At 37.9% G+C, this 22,179-nt stretch overlaps 1 protein-coding gene across 3 annotated transcripts in view; it reads left to right on the top strand.

Moving 5' to 3' along the window:
• The window catches only part of NTRK2 (neurotrophic receptor tyrosine kinase 2), a 192,995-nt gene that overhangs the window by 85,300 nt on the left and 85,516 nt on the right, over positions 1 to 22,179 (top strand). For all 3 annotated transcript variants that reach the window (XM_026033765.1, XM_026033770.1, XM_026033767.1), the window contains one exon: positions 20,413 to 20,601. In XM_026033765.1, coding sequence (XP_025889550.1) covers positions 20,413 to 20,601 — 189 coding nt within the window. The remainder of the gene's footprint in view (positions 1 to 20,412; positions 20,602 to 22,179) is intronic.

The following is a 22,179-nucleotide window of genomic DNA, read 5'->3' as shown; positions in this document are numbered from 1 at the left end:
GAAGTAGCTACAGCTGTTTACTCATTGAAGTGTATAAGTTAAATGATCAGGTTTCTATAGATGAGTAGTCASTCTTCTAATCAAACATCAAAATTATCTGGAAGATATCCATATTTGAGCATTAGTAATCCTGGTTTTTTTTTCCCTTCAGAAATTCAGCCATTCATCAAAAAAGGTAGASTGAAAGAGCCCACATTAGGGTGTGTATTTCTTTGATATGGACATGCAATCTCCTTTTAATGTTAATAACAGCTGATGGCATCCTTCCGGGATTATATATGTATTTTTGCASCTGCAAGGAATAAGTGTGGTGGGTAGGCACGTGTCTTGGCCTGGAGCAGAGTCACAGGCAAGGCTGAGCCAAACTGCTTTCATTTCAAAGAGGGCAATCCCCTCTRGTCCCTAGAGGCAGAAACCCGCAGCAATGTTACTAAGAACATTATGGTTCAATTTKAAATAAAAGACTCCCCTTCTCAGATAGATACACATTTTAACGGAAGCTACTCTCCTTGGCTGGAATGGCAAATAACTACCCTGTAGGATTTCGGATAATTAGTTGATCTTCAAGAAAGTAGTGGATGAAGTCATGCTTTTTTTCATGATAGTTTTGATTTTCCCTTGATGTGAGCAATGTAGGACTCATTCCCTGGGCATGTGCACAAAATAAAATTCCTTCCTCCAGAATAAATTTAGCACAGCTATTGCATTGATATTACTGGGTTTACTAGTGTATGAGCAGAAGTGAGCAGCCATGCTACTAAGCAAACCTGAGACAACGGACCATGGTAAATGCACTTGAAATGTCCTCCTCTACAATTCAGAGTCTTCCAAGTCCCCTATTTTTGCTGTTCCTCAACTTAGTCTCAAATTAGAAACACTGAGAGGGCCATTCTGTTTGTATCAAAGGATAGAACTTGAAAGGTCTTTGTAAATGTCTTATTTTTTTCTCAAATTGAAAAAATACTCAAATTGATAGTCTGAAAGTACATTCTAATGTAACATCCTTAAAAAGAGAGAAGAAAGATTTGCAGTAATCTGTCAGCAAGCTTTATATTTTAGTGCTCTCTGTCCCTCTAACTTTTCCTGTTAAAACATTTTTAAATTTCTTGCGAATGATTGACAATTGTAGTTTCTATTTCCAAATACTACTGTAACAGTTTGGACAATGTACACTTACAAAAAAAGTGTGCTTGGTAAACATATTTTCAACAGAATAATAAAGTTTTATTATTCATTATCATGGTGTCTTGCAATCTGTAAATTGTTCGTGTCTGATATTTCATTAGTGATGTGCAGTGAGTGTGCTGGAAGATATGTCAATCACAGTATTTCACCTGCTATCCATTGTTATAAATGTGTCTGTTGTTGCTTTTGTGTAATGATAAACAGACTCAACTTCCTTGATTTTTATATATTTTTATATCATCTTGAATGGTTTCCCCTATTTAACTACTTCTCGCTTGCCTTTCTCCTCTCTCCCCACGTCCACACACACAGTGACGGATACATTTTCTTGTTTAAATTAACTAATATGTGCTTAAAATGTGTATTCAATCAGGTATATGTGTATCCCAGTCAAGTGACTACTTTTTGACCTCTTGGCTATAAAACAGCAATTTTTATATTTCAGGACATTATTCATTCCATCAGAACTTTAAGTAGAAACAAGTTGGTTTTCCAAACAGTTTTAAGAAAAAATAAATGCTGTGATTTGAGGATGTGTTTTGTTTTAGAACTTCTATTTGATGGGGTAGGCTTTTTTTTTTTTCTTTTTTTTCTTTTTTTTAAGAACCCGATGATATTATTGATGTTGAAACAGTTATGTTGCAACTTGTGTGAAATTATTTTTTCCTCTTTTTTGCTAGAGCATGCCTTATTTTCCCATGGATTTGATTTCTGTATTTGGAATTTAACAGATGTGGGTATTGCATTATATGTTCTCTTTCTTGTTTTTTCCCTTCTGAGAGAACAGAACATCTCTGAGGATTTAAGTAAATCTGTTTTATATGTCCATTGGGAATTTCTGATTTTTCGTATATTTGGCACAGTTGTGATGTCACATAGCATATTTTGCACAGATGCTTTTTTATCTCTCATATAAAATGTGTTATCGACAATTTAGAGGATCTTCAGATTATGAAGCGAGTTTGGTATAGGGGCTTTCAAATTCACTTAAGAGAAATTGTGTTGAAAATAGGACTTATGGGATACTGTTTGGAGAGCTGAGAATGCTTTGTATTGAATACTTTAATATAGGAATAGCAGTCTGAACAGGAATTCAAGGCAAGTTATTTCAGGAGAAAGAAGAATGAAACTGAGCAGAGACACTTCCCATGAAATTAGGAAGTGCAAACAATATCAAAAATAACAGAGAGATTTAATATGTTCTTGATTTTAATATTCAAAGTCAGTGTAGAAAAACAATAAAAGTTTCATTTTTCATTTTGAATAAATATGAATTGAAACTTTAAAAAGTCCTGTAAAATAAAGCTATTTTTTTTTTCTGCTTAAAGAGAGGGATAAATACAAATAGCAATGGTATTTGTATTTTAAGAAATTGTGATTAGTATTTCCAATTTTTTCAATAATGCAAGAATAAAAAGTTAATTTCATAGGTTACTTTATGATTCAGTTGCTATTTTACATGTGAATGAATTTAAGTAACACCTTTCAGATTAAGCAATTGATGTTTCTTCCTACATTATTTTTGTGATCAGGGTCAAGAAAGAAAATTAGGCCTTTGAATATTGCAGTTTCATGAGGACAGTTACCAAAAGTCACAAAATTATGATTACTGATTACTGCAAAACATAAAATTGCAATTCAGACAATAGACAATAGAATAAAACTAATAACAAGAACAAAAAGGTGTACTTGAAAGAGTACATGAATTTGGATTAGCTCTATTTTGGTGCACAATGTGAGGCCGTCTTTGGCATGAATGGCTTGCTTTGGTAATTGAAAAACAGTAGCTTAAAAGCAGTTTGTTGACTGTATGCCATGTGCTTCTCTACTGCAGTTTGAGAGTTTGTGGTTTATTCTCACAGTCCTGATAATGCCATTATTGTGTCTTCACTTCAGCTGGCAGACTTAAGGTATCACTCCTTGTATACCTGACAAGTGTAATAAGTAAAATCCAAAATGATAGCTTAGAGTATATTTGAATATAAATTTGGCAATATCTTTTCTGTACCTGTGTTTTTTTATCTCATGAAAGTGCCAAGCTGTTTACACATCCAAATCAAGCAGAGGATTGAACAGGATGTTCTAGCAATGATGCCTTCTCAAGGGAGTTTGATAAACAAAGTTAAGATATGTGAAAATGTATTGAAAAACTACTATCATATTGATGATACCATGGATGGTATTTCCACTATAACTCCCTTAATAACTAGCATTAGATATAGGAAGGAAGAAAAGAGAAACTAGTGRAACTCTCTGAGGCTAGGTGGGCAACTAACGCAGCCTCTTGATGGCTAATGTCATCTCACTAAAGAGCCACCACCCTTTCCCATGGAAGGGTTTTAGCACAATTGCAGTGTGCATAAAGCATTGAAGTCAGTGATGACTCAGTTTTGATGCTTCATCCCTATCTCAGGAGCACAGTCAAATAAAACACCTAGTACTATACAAGACTTTGAACAAGCACTGGTTAGTGCTTTAGCTCAGGGTTAGGCATACTGAGTTTTCATAATGTCTTTACTCTTGTAGAAATCCTGGGACAGATCTTGCTGTCTAAAACACAATTCCTCTTGTCATTTGCAAAGATACGTGCTACAGAACTTCTTTTTTCTTATTTTTCTGTTTCTTTCCTCGCTCTTTTTTTTTTTTTTTTTTTTCCTGATGGGACCTTGCCAGAGGCTGAGGTCAAAGGGCATCAGTTACCTCACACCTTCCTGCCAGGGAGGGTGCAGAGCGATGATCTATATGGCTAAACACATCAAAAATTCACAGTGGAAATGCAGCCAGTGAATGAATAGAGGCATAAAAAGAAAGGGCACTTCGCTTCACCTCTATTAAATGCCTTAAGATTCATGAGATAATCCCAGGGCTGCATGTACCCATAGTGCTAACTGTGAACATTGGAACAAAATGAACAGGCTTGACACGTCTGTATTTTGCAGGATAAAAAACATTTACTTGAAACTCTGTTGTCGTTCAGAATTTAAAATTCACTATTTCTTTCTCTAAATATTAGAGAAACAAATCTAGAACAAAATTAAAGGTCTGAAGGAGAAAGAAATTGGTTTCTTCATAGTTGACTCTACTCTGTTTTGTCTGTTAATATCAGGTGATTAGATGGCAGGAAAAGGAAGACAATTTCTCTCAGTTTTATGTTTTAAAAGCCTGAAATAATTTCTTGGCAGTCTGGGATTCTGACTGTGCAGTAATCGAAGTGTCTGCCTGTCTTGGTGAAATCTGTCTTCTGGGTAGCAAGTAGTCAAGTGATGCCTCAGTTCCTGATCGGTTTATAAAGGCTTTTGCTGTATAAGCACTAACTCTGTTATTATTAAATATTCAATATGTGTGATGCTTTTTAAATATAACTTGAATCATGTACTCCATGTTAGTTTGCCCAAGAGAATATGTATGAAAAGCAGGTAAATTCACTGTRGATTACTGAATATTTCCTTTCTGAAGTAACCAGTAAGCATGAGAGGTATGGTTTTTAAAGCAGAGGACAGTTTTCTGCTTGCAGTGTAGTGTTAAAAGATATCCTTTCCTGTCACTATTGGTTTTCCCTTGAGAGTAGACATAGTTTCTTTTCAGTTAAAGAATCACTTTTTGTCACTCTTAATTATTTTTCAATTAAAAATAAAATAAAATAAAATAAAATAATAATAATAATAATAATAATAATAATAAATGTGCTCTTGAAGAGAATGGAAAAGATCAGTTATAACTATTTTTCCTTTCTGAAGAGGATGACCATTTTGTGTTACCTGCTGCTTCCTCATACTCAGTCAGAGTCAAAATCTATGTGTAAACCTTCTGCTCGTAAAGTAGAATCTGCTGAGATGCAGGTGGAGTCATTACACTAATTTGGAGGTGGTAGCACTGGGTCTAGGAGATCGTGCTCCTAACTGTAGAGCTCCAGCAGTTACTTTTGCTCCTAGGTTCTGATCTGAAATTGCCCAATCTGAGAGCATCTGTAACAACTGATAATTGGTAGATAGCTCACAAGCTCGCAGTTTGATGAGTGATTGCCAGGGGACAGATACTCATGCCAGGAAAGGGCAGTCTTTGGCAGACTGAGTAGAGAGGCTGAGGATTGATGGCATAGAGACTGAGTTATCCTGTCATCAGTCTAATTACAAAGGATTTGATTGTCTCTGGGAGGAGGGGAGAAATCAAGAGAGACTTCAGAGGGCTTCTCCCTGTCCCCTTTGCCCCATTTGAAGGGGCACTGGCCTTTATTCAGGTGCTATAAATCAGACTCCCRTAAGATTTATTTGTTTAACACAGAATATAAATGTCCCTTTAACTTACTGCATTTGTAGAGAATTCCATCTGAATGTTGCAAGAGAATGCGAAGRGCCTGTGCAGATGCTGGCTCACTCAGTCACCCCAGAGCTCTGGCTCTGACGCCAGATACAGTGCAACACCATATCCCCTGTAAAATAAAATAAATCAGGTGTGTTTATTCATCTGAGATTTTGCCATCACTGCAGTTACTGACACAAGAAATTGTGCTTGCATGTGGGGTCTTGCCTGAAGTCTTTACTTATTCAAGTAATTTTCCATGCTTCAGGAGTCTAAGGAGGTCTATTTGCATACAGCATTAAGTTGTCCGTGAATAATATTTAGCTGTTTTTATTTTCTCAAACTGAAACTTTTTGTTATTGCTATCTGTAGATTAGAGTTCTGTCTGCACCACTCATGCACACTGTGGTTCTCCCATATCTTTCTCTTATGTTGCATTTATGTTTGTGCTGCATGACAGTAAAATGATAGGAGATCAATACAAATAACAGTGAATGTCTGCATGGGATGCAAAACCATGAGGAACTCAAAACTCAAGCCAGTAGAGACTGAGAAGGGTGTGAGTTTGATCCTTTAACCAATTCACATAAGACTGTGTTAAATATTTTCCATTCCTTTATACTACTTCTCCCAGCAATTCAGGAATGTTAAAGCTTAAAATTCCCTCTTTGTGAACATGTATTGGAGTAAAGAGCTTAGGTCTTGCCAGGCCTTGAACAAAAAATGGAARTGCCAGAAAAATAAAGAGAAGAAGATTTGTATTTAGAGTTTTGCATCTTCTATGAAACAATCTTTTAGGAAATTATGTAGGTGTAAAATTGTGCTACATGCTACAGTTTGATGTTACTAACAGTAACAACTAATAATGAGTTTATRTATGATGTATACTTCAAAACTTAATTTTGAATCTGATCTAGTGAGTTTAATTCAACAGAGCTAATTTGTTTAAAATTCAAGAACTCAATATTCTAGTGTCTGAACTATTATTTATTAATATATTGATCTCTACTTTGCAAGTGATGGTGCTTGCTAAGTATGTATATTTTAATTAAACATTAGACATATTCTTGGGTGTGAGTATTAATTTTTTAGCAATAATTGCCTGGCCATTTAACATCAAATTTGGGCCAGATGGCATTAGTGGTGATATAAAATGTCAGAAGTGTGATGTCTTATTCTTGAAGTTAACTTTCTTCTTCAAAATGACATCTGTAATAAATACCTGTGTTATCCTTACTTCCTCATGAATGAGTTAGCATCTTACAAACTTTGTAGTTCAGGATTTAATTTTTTCGTCATTGTGTACGCTGCTTTGATAATTGAAGAGTTGTAAGTTGGTCATATCTTCATTCCTTCAGTTTTGTTACCATGCTGTGAAAACATGGTAGGAACTGGGTGGTAGAGTAAGAATTGATGCTATCTTCTTAAACCAAATTCTAAGGGAATTCTAATGGAGAGTGCACCGGAGAACAAAAGCATCCAAACAACTCAGTCAATGAACTGTGTTATTTTTTAAATGCATTTTGGTATCCCCCAAAATCAACATGTTTCCAGGCACACCTCCGTGCTGCAGGTATGGTTATCATGGGTGGCTTTAGCATTTTTTTTTTCATTGTTGAGGATGAGGCAGTGCCCCTGAGCAGGGCTGTTTTGCAAGGGCCCTGGCTTGCTGCTTTGCTCCTTCCCTTCTCCTCCGTGGGCGCTGAGGAGGGGATGGCAGCAGCGCGGGAGGAGCTGGGCGCCCAGACTCGCAGCGCACAGGTAAGAGCTCTCCAGCCCCTGTGCATCCGTCCCTCTGCTGCAAAACCTGTGACCACATTGGAGAAAGGGGGAAGATCACAGGCTTCATCAATAGCCCTGTTACGACAATGTAGCTAGCTTGCATTTACATCTCTGTTAGCAACCAGCAAATTGTCCTGTCATTAATCCGCTCTCTGGCAAAACTCCCACTTCTGTGTTGAGCATGACCAGAGTCARAATTTCAGGTTTTGGTCCTGTATTAATTTCTTGGCAAGAAAGAAAAATGGATTTTATAGATTTTCAGTTAACCATTAGGAAGACATGAAACTGTCACTCTCTATAACATRGTGATACAAATACTCGCAATAACCTTTTTGGCATTGCCTCTTGGGAATGATACAGATCTATTACTTTAACCCATTCCTGCCATAATTCATATGAAACTATATATTAATGATACTACCTTTCAGCAACAGAACTAAGTACCACAGCAGAACAAGACTTTGTTTGCCAAAAAGGATGTCATCATTCTTAATACAAAGACAATGATCCTGATTCCACTGTCATTCCTGGGAATTTTGCACTATTGTGAACTTACTCTAAGTTGACATTCCACGAAGAGAATTAGAGTTACGCTATTCCTATTTCCTTTCTTTTTCCTATTCACAGAATTGCAAACTTTATGCTTTGTTTCACTCTTTTTACCCCATCCTGACATTTGGTTTTATTTGCATTTTTGATCAACTAGCTAGTTGGTGCTTAGCATATTAAATAGGCTGAAAAAAACCAAAGCCTCAAAAATCCTTATTTTATTAAATGAGTAAGCTGTAGAAGAATCTTCAGAAAAAAAAAAAGTGTCTTTTGTAAAGATTGTGAAAATTAATAATTTTCAGTTTATTGAAATTGTTATATAAATATGTTCACCCTGGAGCAGTAACTCCAGAACTGAGCATGTTCCTGCACTGAGGTCTAATACTTGGCTGTGCAATACTGATGTGCATGAAGTAAGGACATGCATTTCTGGTGCATGTGTGAAGTGCATGTGTCTGCCTTTTGCAGTCTAATCTGAGACACATTTATATGTGACTCTTGCAGGCTCCAATTTTGAATTTAGTCCATCACAAAAGAGTATTGTAGCCATGTACAGTTTGTTTTGTTTTGCAGTCTCTGAAGACAAGAAGATTGTTTTTACAGATCAACTCAGAGATACACTAATTAGGATATTTTAAATAGTCTTCTGCTTCAGTATCAGTCATCATAGTGACCATGTCATCATTAGATGCAGACAGAATTGCAAAGCATTATAATGCAGAATTGTATTCTGTATTAAAATATTTGCCTCTAATGGCATCTTCTTTTAACAGTTTCTTCTTGAGAGCATTTGGATTGCCATGTAAATCTATTCTGGTAAATCTGTTGCTAAGAAACAGAAGTGACTGCATTTTTGGTAAAAAAGGAAATGACACTGAGTACAAATGAGTATCCTTATAAAATGCTTGAGAGCACAAAGTACTAGTGCTGTTTCATGCTAACATATACGTTAAAGCATTGCAGGAGGCCATGCTCAGACTTGTGACCTGAACGTACTGAGTGTGTAAAGTGACAGGAAGCTGCAGTTCATGCCTCAAAGAATTAAGAGACATTAGAAAAAAAAAAAAAGGGAATCATCCTAAAAAGGTGAAGCAGTAAAKAGAAATGGTTTAGTAGAAAGGAAGAGGTGAGAAAATGAGCAGAGAGGACACATCAGAAAAAAAAACATAGAATTCTTGTTAAAAGTCTCTGACAATGTAGTTAGTTATTTATGGAACTATTTTATGCAGCATCTTGAAGAGACATTGCTTTATGTAAAATAGAGACRATGATGCTTCCACTATTMAATTTTTGTTTGGCTTCATTATGAATGCATCCATTTTAAAATCTTCTGAAGCAAAACTGTCAGGTCTTGATTTGTAGTGCAGCTGCCTCCAGGATAACAACCTGTGTGTGTGGTGCAGGCAGCTTCCAGCATGGACCACAGAGACAATTTCAAGCCAAGCTGGCAGAGGAGAGGTGGCAGGAGGGAATCTCAAGGAGATAAGGCATCACGTGGCAGGGAGGAGGAGGAGGAGGCTGTGAACAGCAGGAGAAGACCAACTTGYAGACACAAGTCAGCCAATTTGTGGAGCTAATCACGATGCTAGTCGTGCAGCTAGTCATGATGCTGCTGGGACAGACTGAATTTTGAAGTGATACTTTTCTATCCATGGATGCCCTTTGCTCTGCTGCAGTAATTTTTGGCTCTACATATGAGGAGGATTTCAAATATTTGAGTCACGATTGCTTAGGTTTTGTGCTTGAAAAAAAGATTGTTGTTCTGATGCAATTCTGCACCTTTGATCTGAAACTGTGTTTGGAGGAGATGTTTTTGAAAGCAGTCCGTTCAGCTCTCTTCCTTCTGAATTGTTTTTTTTTTAATCATATCCTGAAAGATATGCATATACATATACAAAAAATCAGTTTTGCTATTGATATCTTAATGTAAGTTGGAATAAAATGTCAGGCATTGATAATCAAGAAGAAAAGTGGCTACCTCTTACTTTCTGCTCAGAGAGACGGTTAGGAATTTCTTGTATGTGCTCAAACCTGTTGACCTTCCAGGAGCCCTCTTCCAAAGATTGGATGATGCCTGTATACCATATCCAAAATTTGGACTGAAAGGATCAAAAGCTGATGTACCCAGGAAGATAGCACAGTAATTGGCAGGAAATAGTGGCTGGACTGTTCGTTCATCGTTTCCCATATCTTTCTTTCACAGACCCCTCAAACCCAACTTCAGGTGTACATGTCTTGAGATTTTCTCTTCATAGCATGTTTTCAAAGATAAGGAATGCTTGGAGATGAAGAGGAGCTAGGCTAGGACTCAGTGCAAATCAAAGAAATCTTTGGGACTATAGGCTGATCTCAGCCTATAGCCTTTGGGACTATAGGCTGATCTCAGTAACAGATGAGTAAATAGTGATACCACAGTTATGAAGATATTGCTTATAATTTGAGTGCAGCATTTGAGTTGGATGTGTGTAACCATTTAATTTTGCTTCTGTGCAGATTGCCTTTTTAGGTTAGTGTGGAAGTTAATGCAAAATTAATTGAAAACTATTATTTAAGCGAATTTGGGAGGAAATTGAGAGGTATATTTCAATGTAATACAGTGTTGATTTTATAATTCATGCAGTCTTTGRGGACTGTAGAAATCTGTCACTCAGAAAATGAAAAACGGCACAAGATTTAGTGGTATTGTGCTATGTGGGTGACACTTTCACTAATAAAAATTGTTTAGATGCAATTAAGATGGAGGGAGGGGGAAGTACTAGTAATTGCACGTGAGGAATGCAATTAAATAGCTGCATTCTAATAGCAATAAGCTGTTGTGGATTGTGAGTTAATTCTTGGTGTACATCTCACCTCACTGAAGCTATTTTGCTACTGAAGCCTGCAAAAATAACCTCCTAATGCGGTGCACTGTATGTCATTAATTTATACTATTTGCATATACATATTTATATATGTATATATAAAAATACGTATATGTGTGTATATGTATACATATTTATCTGTATATATATTTGTGTATGTTTATAGAGAATATTTATATATTTGTTCAGCTGCTGGCCACAKTCAGTTCTGAACACACATAAATCAATCTCTGAAGAGAACAAAGTATTTGAAGCAAGACACCTCAATGTCTTACAGGTTTTTTGTGATCATGGGGGATTAGTGCTGGAAGGGACTTGGGAGGTTCCCTGTCTTAAGTCTGTATCGCCTAAACCTGTATCTTTCCTGATAGACATTTGTCTGGATTGTCTTCAAGATCTGCAGAAGTGGAGATTTCTGTACCTATTAAGAACAATTATGTTGTCTGAGGAAGCTTTCCTAACATCTTTCCTCAGTCTTCTTGATATAATTTTATTATATGACTTATTATTCCAGTTCAGCACAGACGTGAAATAAGGATTGTTCCCTTTGTATGCAGCGGTCTTGATATGAACTTAGCCTGTTATCAGTTGATGATGACTTCATATAGCTTTTCTCATCTCTCAGATAAATTTCAGCTGTTTAGGTTAGCTTCTACTACTTCTCTTTGCATTGTATTTATCTTGTAGCCAGTGGAAGAGCTTGTTCTATACATTTACGTGCTCACAGACCCCTCAAACCCAACTTCAGAAGTGGGATTATCAACCCTTAATTATGAAAAGCTTAGTGGAAAGGGTTTGTTGAATTACATAGTTTGAAATGAAATGCAAGGCAACAAGGATTTAGGCTGAATAATTATTTTTTGCTTGATGTCAACAAGCACATTCCAGCTGATCTTTATTCTTAGATGATCTTTATTCTAAGATTTTTCATTGTAGCATTTTTGAAAGATTGTTATTTTACCAATGTTTCTTGGATATGCAAATCTGCAGGTGGCTATAATGAATGGTCCTGGTGATCTATATTAAGAAAGATAAATCATTTTTTCTTTCCTCCTTTCTTTCAGATTTTTTGCTGCCCTGTATCTTTACGTCTCTGACTGTCATGTTTGTATTGATAAATATGCAGATATCTCCTAGTTTTTTGTCTCAGATATGCATTTTAATTGACTACCAATAATGAGAGGCCATAAATTCATCATTCTTTATGACAGGATCTATCATTTGAGTTGGATATAAGTGCCAACGCGACCATGAAGCAATGGGGCAGTTTTATAGCTACCCTTGTAGCTGCACTGTAGCTCTAAGATGGTTGTAAGTCTGGAGGGCTGTGGGTTGSGAGGCCGGGGCCAACCGTCTGTTCTGGGTCCTGGTTGTGACTTTGGTAAAGCTGCAGCTTATCCTGCTAGGGACATTGGTGCAGAGCTCCTGCTGCAGCCTCCAGAAAGGGAARAGTAGCGGTGTGCACCTCGCTGAGGACAAAGCTTGAGAATTTGTTGGTTGTGGTGCTTAAGGCATGGAAGATTCATACTGGATTGTGACCGATTGTTGCACACATGCCTCTGTCCTGTTTGACAACAGAAGGAAATGAGAGCTTCAGGCTGGCACSGTGGTGGTTGGAATCTCCGTTGGGAGTCTGGCATGGACGAGGGCAGCAGCAGCCCTCTGCTTCCTTCTTCCAGAGATGACATGGAAAAAACAGTACACATTGGAGACTTTTGCCAGTTTTCCTGCAGGGCTGCTCCGTGCTGGAGAGGTTTGGTTGGTGCACCAACCCTGTACCAACCTGCCCAGGGCCTCATGGCCCTTGTGCCCATGCCTGTGTCCTGCAGGTCACCTGGGTTTCGGCGAGTGACTCGCTTGGTGGTGGGACCCCTCAGGAAATACCAGGGAGTTTCCCCTAAATGGAAATTACTGTTACAGATATTGTGTCTTCTGGACTGTTCTAGGCTACTGCGTAAAGAGATGCCTGTGTGCGTGTGTGCATAAAAATATAGATGAGTTAGTGCAAAAAAAAAAAGGCAGTTAATTAGAACTAACTGAGATTCTTTCACAATAGCACTCCAGTTTAAAAATGAAGCAAACAAATGTGCAGCTGTGACTCTTGTCAGTTCAGAGCAACGACAAAAAGACCTGATGAAATACTTGAGTACCTAAAATCTGTGCACAGTCATATTAATGGAAATTACCCAGATTGCATGTTCCTTGCTTTCTAGAAGAGTCAACCATTTGAAATCAGAAGTTTTCCAGCATTTGAAGTAAAAAGTTTTCTGACAAGAAAAACATGTATTTTTGGGGAAAGGCATTTAAGTTGGTGTGACTGACCTTTTTATGCCTGGCAGCATTGAAAACTTAGTGCTGTAAAGGTGACTAACATACCTATTATTTAATTACCCTCAAGGGTACACAATACTTAGGTTATGATATGTAGAAAAAAATAGTCTGTCACTGCAGCATCTTTGCATCAAAGCTTTACCATGAGAACAGCACAATTTAGACTTTTTGTGAAGCTATAACAAATAATGAAAGACAGAGTGTGGATTTTCATGTGGAAATATAAGGAAAACACTTGTAGCATTCACCCAAGTGAAAGGTGCTGTGGCTTCATCATGATTTTCGAACAAATCTCTCTACCTTGCTTTGCTATGGGTGCAGGTGAACAGATTCCTAAATCTCAGTTCCCAGATGATTTGTCCTGGCAGCAATCTCTGAGGAGCCTCCTTCCTCAGTAATTTGGAGGTAGTTGGAAAGGGAGTTTCTGAAGTGCATGTTGACAAGGAACAGGGACATTTGGCTGGGAGGTGTAGGGAGGGTCTCCAACTCCCTGGAACAACCTCTTTCCACCTCAATTRCTGTGAACAAGTTTTTTGGGTGGCATCCAAACATCTTGGGTATCTTCATAAAATCTCTCTCACTTTTTATGTCACAAAGCTGCATAGTACAAGCTTAAACAAATAYTCAAAGGATGCAGATCAGCTAATAGATTAATGGTACCTGTCAGAAGACACAAAATAATTTATCTTCTAAACACCCCGCCTTGGCAAGTCTCTGCTTTTGAGTCACAAATTTAACATCTACTCTGCAGTTCTTGGCTTAGTGTGTTACACACTGGGCACTGGGACAGAAGGACATGCACTGTTTGAGCTGTGAAGAGTATTATGCCTCAGCGGGATGGAACGGGATGGGTGTAGTGTTTCTGGGGGATCTTATTCGTGTGTTTTCTTCACCTGCAGCAAAAGACTGTTAGCCTCATAATTCTCACTCGAGCCTCATAATTCTCACTCGACAGCTGTGTATGGCAGTGAATAGGCAAAGGATGCAATGAGACTGCTTTCAGAGGAGCTGGCAGGGCTAGGCATGTGAGGCAGGGATAAATGATTGGAAGAGGGATGAGGAAAGATATGCTATTGATGCTATTGCTCTACACAGCCAAACTRCTGAGGAAACACACTAGCATATTGCTGCTTTGCACTTTCCCACATTAAAACATCAGCAGCTGCAAAGCAAGGAGCATCATTTTAATAGCCCACTTTGAATGAATTTGCAGTAGAGTCTGAATTTACTTTGAGCAGCTCTGCTGTCCAAAGTAATGATAGATGGTTTTGTCTTTGGGAAGATTATTCAACTTGCTTTGACATAATTTTTCTTTTTGTTCTATTTRTGCTTTTTAATTCAATTCCATATATCCACCCTGCAGCATTTATGAGATCAGTAATATAAATAGTGTTGCTATATTGTACTGCTTTATATCAGTCTTATTCAGTCAAATAGAACTGCATAAACATTATTCGATATCACAGTTGCCCATGCTTATTGAACTTAAGCATGGAAAGAATAGCTCATAACACCTCAGTCAAAAAGAAAAAAATAAGTATGTCCGGCTTTGATTGATGAGTTGTCTTCTAGAGAGAGTGACAGGTTAGACAGGGGTTCAAGAGTTCAGCTAAAGAGGAGTCATAGGTTCTGGTAAGATAGATCCCATCTTGATAGCAGGAAAGTTTCTCTGCTTTTCGGAGGTAAAAAACTTATGTTTTAATCATGCAGAAAAAAAAACTTAGAATCTACTGCAAATATGTGAGTCTCATGGGGATATTATGCTTGTATAAGTGCTTTTTGAGAACAAGCTGTTTAACTGGTGAAACAAATACATCTCTCTCTCTCAAAAGAAGAAAGAGTATTCAGTATGGCCTGAAAATGCATCTGAGCTGATGCTCAGCATGACCAGTGACATGCACTTGCCCTAATTTTCTCTGGTAGTGCACTATTATCGTATCCCTGTGCAGGCTGTTCCTTGTTCCTCTGAAGTCAGGAGCTTGAAAGAAGCAAAGCCAATGCTGGTGAAAGATCTGCTGAGAAATCTTCCAAGAATGAACCTCCTTTTCATGAAAGACACTGTGTTTTTTATGGCATTGGGACAAAAGTCATCTCTAAAACAATCCTCTAATAATAGTAATTGTTCCCCAAAACTTTTTGTTTTGGGGAATAACATAGAACACATAGTAACTGTGTTCCCAAAAAGACAAGTAATTGTCTTTTTGCATGGGTAAGCTCTTGGTAGTAACTTCAGGGATTGTTCAAGTGGTATGTGTGATTCTCAGAAATGTATGGCAGAGGGGATGTGGGATACCGTAGCCTTCAGGAGATCTTGTTATAGTTCTGAATATATAATAAATGCATATATCTTTGTCACACTTGCTAGACCCTGAAGATGGACACAATGATTTTTTGTGACCATCTAAACTCAAGTGAGAATATGTGCTAGCAAGGCCATGCCAAGTGCAAATCACAGATTCAYAGAATATTTAAGAATATTCACAGAATATTAGAGATCATCTAGTCCAACCTTCCTGCTCAAGCAGGCACACCTASAGCATGTGGCACAGGGTGGCATCCAGGCGGGTTTTGAAGACCTCCAGAGTAGGAGACTCCACAACCTCCCTGGGCAGCCTGTTCCACTGCTCTGTCACCCTAACAGTAAAGAAGTTGCTCCTCACCTGGAGAYGGAACTTCTTRTGYTTCAGCTTGTGGCCATTACCCCTCGTCCTRTCGCTGGCCASCAGTGARAACAGCCTGTCCCCTTCCTCCCTGCATTCTCCCTTCCTGAACTTATACATATTAATCAYATCCCCTCTGAGCCGTCTCTTCTCCAAAGTGTCAAATCAAAGCCATATGCTCCTTCTGGTGCTCTGGTTCTCTCTTAATTTGAGAACCTACCCTCTTCCTTATATGTTTTGCCTGAGCCTGCTTAGTTGGGCCATGCTGGTATTCACTTTGGGACTCTTTCCATTCTCTTGCACACAGTGAGGTCGTGGATTATTTGAGTGGAAGCCAGTGGTCAGATGTGGTGCCATAGCCAAGTACCTAAGTAGTCACAGAAATCTGGAATAACACAAAGCAGAAGCTAGCCCCGAAAAGTGGCAATGTGGGATAGGTCTTGGTAGTGTGCATGCTAAAACTGCATTAACCCTGATGGTAATAGGAGCAACACAAAAGCATCTAAGTGTATTTTATAACTACAAAACTACTGCTTCTGGTCAAAAAGATCAGAATGCCTTGAAAGTAGTTAATTTCATAAGAAGGTTTCTCTCTAAGGCTAAAYGAGGTACAGCTACAAACCCAAATGTATCAATGTCAACTGGGTCAGAGGCAATGTGGTGATGGGCTGTATTTCAAGAAGAGGTGGCTCATGGTGGCACTGGTGACAGTAGACCATTAGCTCCATAACAGTGTGTTTCCAGTTCTCTGTGGTGTGAGTACCAAGGGAACTTTGCTGTTTCCCTTTCCCCATACCTTTTGCCTAAGAATCAATCACAACCTAGAGATGTGAGGAGTATTTTGGGCTTATTATAGCTTGCAGAATTGATTTTCTTATATGTCTGCCATTCTGCAAAGGAGAGTGTCTTTTGTACCTGGAAGAGATTTTGGTTGATTCTGGACAATGCAAAATGCACAGTTTTTCAACTCAACATGAGAGAGAAGATAAATTCAGCTCTGCAATATGTGGTTCTCATATTTTTTTTCSAAGGCAGGATACCATTTGTCATCTGGCTCCACCTTCTAACTTCTCAAGATAAGAAATATCTTCTAAAATGAAATAAAATGAAGATGTTAGGGAGAATATATGAAGATGGAGAAAGCCTCTCTGGAGATTTCTTGAAATATCAAGCTGTATGTGGGGCAACAGCTATTGATAACCCATGATTTTTCACTTCCACCAAAGACGTTTTGTTTAAAATTTTCAGTTTTCATGTCTGACACCAACAGCAGATTTGAGTAGAAATCAGAATCAATTATAGGGCACTGCATGTAATTATCCTGCTCATTCTGCCTTTGAAAAGTAATTAAGTGACCCTACTTAATCAAGATGAAACCACTCTTTAAGGTGCTTTAAGAAATTAGCTTTTAATTTGTGCTCAGTGCAAATTCAGGAAAGGATAGATCTAGCTTCTTGCTGGTACCGATGATGGTCTCATCTGGYGTTCTGGAAAATGGTTTTGCATTAGTGGAATATCAGTTACAGGCTGCTGCTGTGAGGAGTAAGCTGCAGTGCTGGCCTGTTAGTATAATGTGACTTAGTGCATGCAGAATATTAAATGTAGCTTCATGGAAAGCAGATAGTTTGGCATATAAGCAAGTATGGAAATAGTTCGTATGCCAGTTCACTTACATTATCAAAAAATCCCCAAAAGGTGGATATTTGTTAGGGTGAGAGCTCAACCGCTTCTGATATGCAAAAAGTTTCCATCTGTTGATTTCTGATTGTCTTAATTAGAGAAGAAATACACAGCAAATGGAAATGGGAGTTTGAAGAGGAACAACTATTTCCAAAGATCACTGCATGAGAAGGTTACTTACAAATGAAAGGGATTGTTAACTTTGTTTGACACTGAACAAATATCCTGGAGGTGAATGTTCCTTGAAGAGTTTCAAACCATCAGGAAGCACATCAGGAATCACCTCATTTTCCWGGTTTTCCTTGGCTACTACAGAGAGCTAAATGTACTTGGAGTCTACTTCATATCACACAGAAGACTAGCATTACTAGTTAGCTTAATTGAGTAATTAGATTTACAGAACAGATGCCTGCTTTTCACCTGCAGCACTTTGCAGTCTTATACTGATTGAAAAAAAAAATAGTACACTGTACAAATTGGATAATAGAATAGTGCAAAAAATGATTTGATGARCAGAATGAATTTCTGTTCATTATCCTTCTTTACTGTCCTAGAAATGTGTAATGRACACTTCTTCCTGCCATCACTGCATGTGTGTTGAAAGCAAATAGCGACAAAGGAACCTTCTTCTTGTGAAGCAGCAAAGAGCAAACGTGAAAAAGACTTAGAGAAGTGCCTCTATTAAATTACATAGTACAATAAATTCCCTGTTTGCTGTTAGGAAAGGGATTTGACGCTCATACTAAAGCTGTTAAGTACAAAAGGACCAAAGAAAATGTGTATTTTTCTGCCTAATTTTTGGAACTATTAGCTTGAGATTCAAAAAGTTTGGGGCATCAGGATATTTTTGGAAACATTAGATGAGGTTTTACATAGATTTCCACTCTGTTTCCACTTCATGCAAACTCTCATGCACTGCAAAACAGTGCTGTGATTTTACATACATATCTTGTGTGCCATCTGAGGGACCCTTTTCCATAGTTTGTTAGTCTCTGCACTGATTAGAATAATCTTCACCCAAAGCTCTTAATCCTGGCATCTTTCCTAGTAGAATTAATCTTTTGAGGATCTGGGTGATCAGTAATGACAAAAACAGTCTCGGTATTAGTATTTCACTTGATAAATTGCAGAGATCTAGGTATCGCTTACATTTGTCAACAGTGACTTTCCAGTGAAGTGCAAAGGCATTTGAAAAATTACCCCTAATGTTTCAGGCTAGCGGGGGAAGTACCTTTTCAAAGAATGAGAACATTTCCCTTATGCACCATTAAGCCAATTGAGGAGAAAGGAAAGCTGGATGGGGTGGGAGTATGCTTGCGTCTGTATCGCTAGGGTTGAAATAGCAGCATGTCAAGATTATTTAAGTTCTATTCCTGTGAGCCATGCCATGTCATGATAAAGTGCTTTTGTTATGATACTGTGAACCGCAAAACTGTGGAAGAGTCCAGGTTTATTTTCTTTAGAGCTGCACTGCCTTGGCTGCTGTTTGCTSTCTGGTCTTCTCCTGCTTCTCCTCTTCTTTCTATATAGCATGCTCTGTAGTAGATTCTCTTCATCTTCTCTCCCATCCTCCATGAAGGGTCCTCAGAACCTGCTGCTGGTCTTCATCCTCTCTCCTGCTCCATTTCACCTGCAAATACAGATTCCACATATGTGCAGGTGGAGCTTGGATATCTTTCTTGTCTCTGCACTCTCCTCTGCTGTCCAGTTCAAACCCTCAGACTGGAGCTCCAGTATTTTGCAAGGGGATAGCTGTCAAATGGGATGACACACAGATTTCGTCTAGCTCAAACCCCTCTCTGTTCCTTTCCTCTTTGATTGCTGTGAATGGTGATTTGGTCCTGCCTCACATTCCTGTCTGCAAGACAAACACACATGTCTTTGGAGCACGTTGTGCTAGGAAGGACATTTGCAGACAATGAGCTATTCCATGTATTTATCTTTTTTTTTTTTTTTTTTTTTTTTAATGGTGACATGATAAGATATGAATGCCACCCTGAAGCTCTGTTCAGCATCAGTGAAGAATGATCTGACATTTGAAAATTGTGTTAACTGTTGGATGTTCAATGGGCAGACCAAGCAAAAAGTTGTTGTTGTTTAATTGTATTATCTATATTTTCTTTGAATTCTGGATGTAAACAGGACTAGAAGGTGTTAAATTGCAAGATTTCAAATCTTGTCTGTTATTCTCCATGTTATTATCAGAGGCTCCTACATTTCACCAAAGTGGAACATTCTGTGGTAGCATTTTTTATAACATTTACCTCCATAGCACTTCTATTAAAAATCAAAAACATAAGATGAGAATAAAACAAAAACGACCACCAAATTACTGATCAAAATAAGTGGAAGATCAATTGACTCACTTATTGGACCATGTAAGTGAGCACAGTATTCCCCTGGCCTAGATGAGACCCTGTGGAGTGACACTAGGTCTTACGGTAGAGCATGGGATGGGGTGAATTTTTCCCAGGGCTCTTTTGATGTTTGTTGTGTACCTACTAGGCCTCTCCAAGTTGTCCTCAAGGAACTTGAATTTCAMCTTCTTGTCTGTCAGAAATCATACTGCTTTCTACTTCAGAATGAGCCTATCACATCCATGTCTGTAGTCTTTTGTGTCACCTGTGAAGAACAGGTGGATATTCCCCACCTTTGTAGGAAAGGGTGTTATTGTTTTGTAATCTGAGCAGGTCGAAGGTAAAAGCAGTTAATGCATGTATTTCATACCTTATTTCTAAGAATGATAAACGGAGTTCACCAGATCTGGAGATTTTTTTTCCATAGACACACTGTCGATTAACACACTTGACATATTCATTGTAGGTGATCTGACAAGAAAAAAAATTACATCACATTCTCACTCCTAATGAACTTTTTCTCTTATTTCTCCATCTCCACCCAGACATATGAAATTCCTGAAGTAAGATGAGCAGGGGACATAAAGAGAACTTGTGCTCAGAACAACCAAGGACAAACTGATCAAAAAAGGGGAAAAATTGGCTTGCCTGAGGAAGGGACAATTCTCATTTACTGAGTTACAGGGAATTCTCTGTTTCTAACTCTAGGTCCTTCTTCAGTAATCAGCAATGATGATGATTCAGCAAGTCCCCTCCATCACATCTCAAATGGCAGTAACACTCCGTCTTCTTCTGAGGGAGGTCCAGATGCAGTCATCATCGGAATGACTAAGATTCCTGTCATTGAAAATCCCCAGTACTTTGGGATTACTAACAGTCAACTCAAGCCAGACACCTGTAAGTACAAATGCTTGCATGTCTTTCAATCATTCATTCTCATTTTGCAGGTAATGGGGCTCCTTAACAAAGCTAATAGAAAAATGATGTAAATTTCTGGCAATAAAAGGATGGTATGGACTTAAAATATATGCAGTTTGTTAAGGGGCACATGGCATGTACTGCTTTACATCTGTCAAAGCCAAATTCAGCCTTTGTGGTGAATCAATGAAGTCAGCAGTGTTATGCTCAAAACCCAATCCATATTCCATCAAAGTCACTGGTAGTCTTTCCATTGATTTCAGTGGTCTTTGGCCGGTCCTGTGCACCTAATATATTCTTGGGAGAAAGCAAATCCTGGGGCAGAACCAAGAGTCAATATTTATTCAGTATTACTCACTGCTTTTAAATTGGTTATTTTGTTTATATTATAACCCAACCTTGAAATCTGAATATTTGTGAACTTATAAGAAAAATAAGGGTGAAGACTTTGATTTGTTTAATTTCACTGTATAGCTCAAGTACTACAGCTGGAAAAGATGTTGAATATTTAAAAACAACAGGAGGTTATATGATGGACAATAAATGTCATGAAAAAGTTTTCTGGCACTCAGTTAGAAGCAGGTGAAATCAATATACTTTGAAAAACATGAGAAAAGTAAGAATAATTACCTCTGAATTGTTGAAAAAAGAGCAACTCAAACTTCAGTTATTGCTCTTCATCATAGTTTTGGTAAGTGGACATTGTAATATTTAAAGCTGTAATTGACACTGCAGAAAATGATAAATATCTCAAGGATATTGTAATTAATAGTAACTGCACAATTTATTATGTATAATTGGTACATTAAGATCTTTAAGTGTTTCAGTGAAGGTTTTGCCTTTTGATTTTGTACATTTATTCCTAAAGTGTCACTGGAAGCCTCATGTGTTTTTCTTGGAAGTCGTTTGAGAGATTCCTGGTTCAGTCAGTGAGCACTGGGTGTACAACTAAGGGACACAACATGCATCTTGTGTAGTGACTGATTCAGCTTCACACTACAAACTGTGRTTGAGAGGCGTATGGCCTACATCAAAAACTTTTGCTTTCAACTTTGCATAGCTTAAGTGCTGCAACAGGTATATCTTCCTTGATCTGTGTATGAGTGCATGCAGGACTTAAAAGGGTGTAAAGACTGATGCAAGATTACCTGCCTGTCTTGTCACTGTTAACACTAATCCACAACTTGATTGTTGTACTAAATACAGTCCAGAGATGGATGTTCCTGCAATGCAGCAGGAGGCATTTTCTGTCTCTTTTTACATCCCTTATGTTCTCCCTCACCACAATTTTATTGTATAGTACTATTTGTTTGTTTGTTTGCTTGTTTTTAGAAAGAACCCGTAATCTCTTCTGCCAGAAAGTATTTGAACAATCTGGCATAGCATATACAGTGGCGTGCATAATCATTGAATTGCTGAGACGTGATCATCAAAAGAAAAATCTTATACAGATGCACCATGTTTAGAACACTAATTCCTGTGAAAAATATAAGGCAATAGAAGACATTGAGGTACCACAAATGGGCAATGTATCTATAGGAGTTCTTTAAAATTATA

This window comes from Nothoprocta perdicaria, unplaced genomic scaffold (genome assembly GCF_003342845.1).
Source record: "Nothoprocta perdicaria isolate Ctin4 unplaced genomic scaffold, notPer1 scaffold_133, whole genome shotgun sequence".
In the NCBI taxonomy this organism is placed as follows: Eukaryota; Metazoa; Chordata; class Aves; order Tinamiformes; family Tinamidae; genus Nothoprocta; species Nothoprocta perdicaria.
The sequence above is the reverse complement of the archived record's forward strand: the minus strand, read 5'-3'. Positions and strand labels throughout refer to the sequence as shown.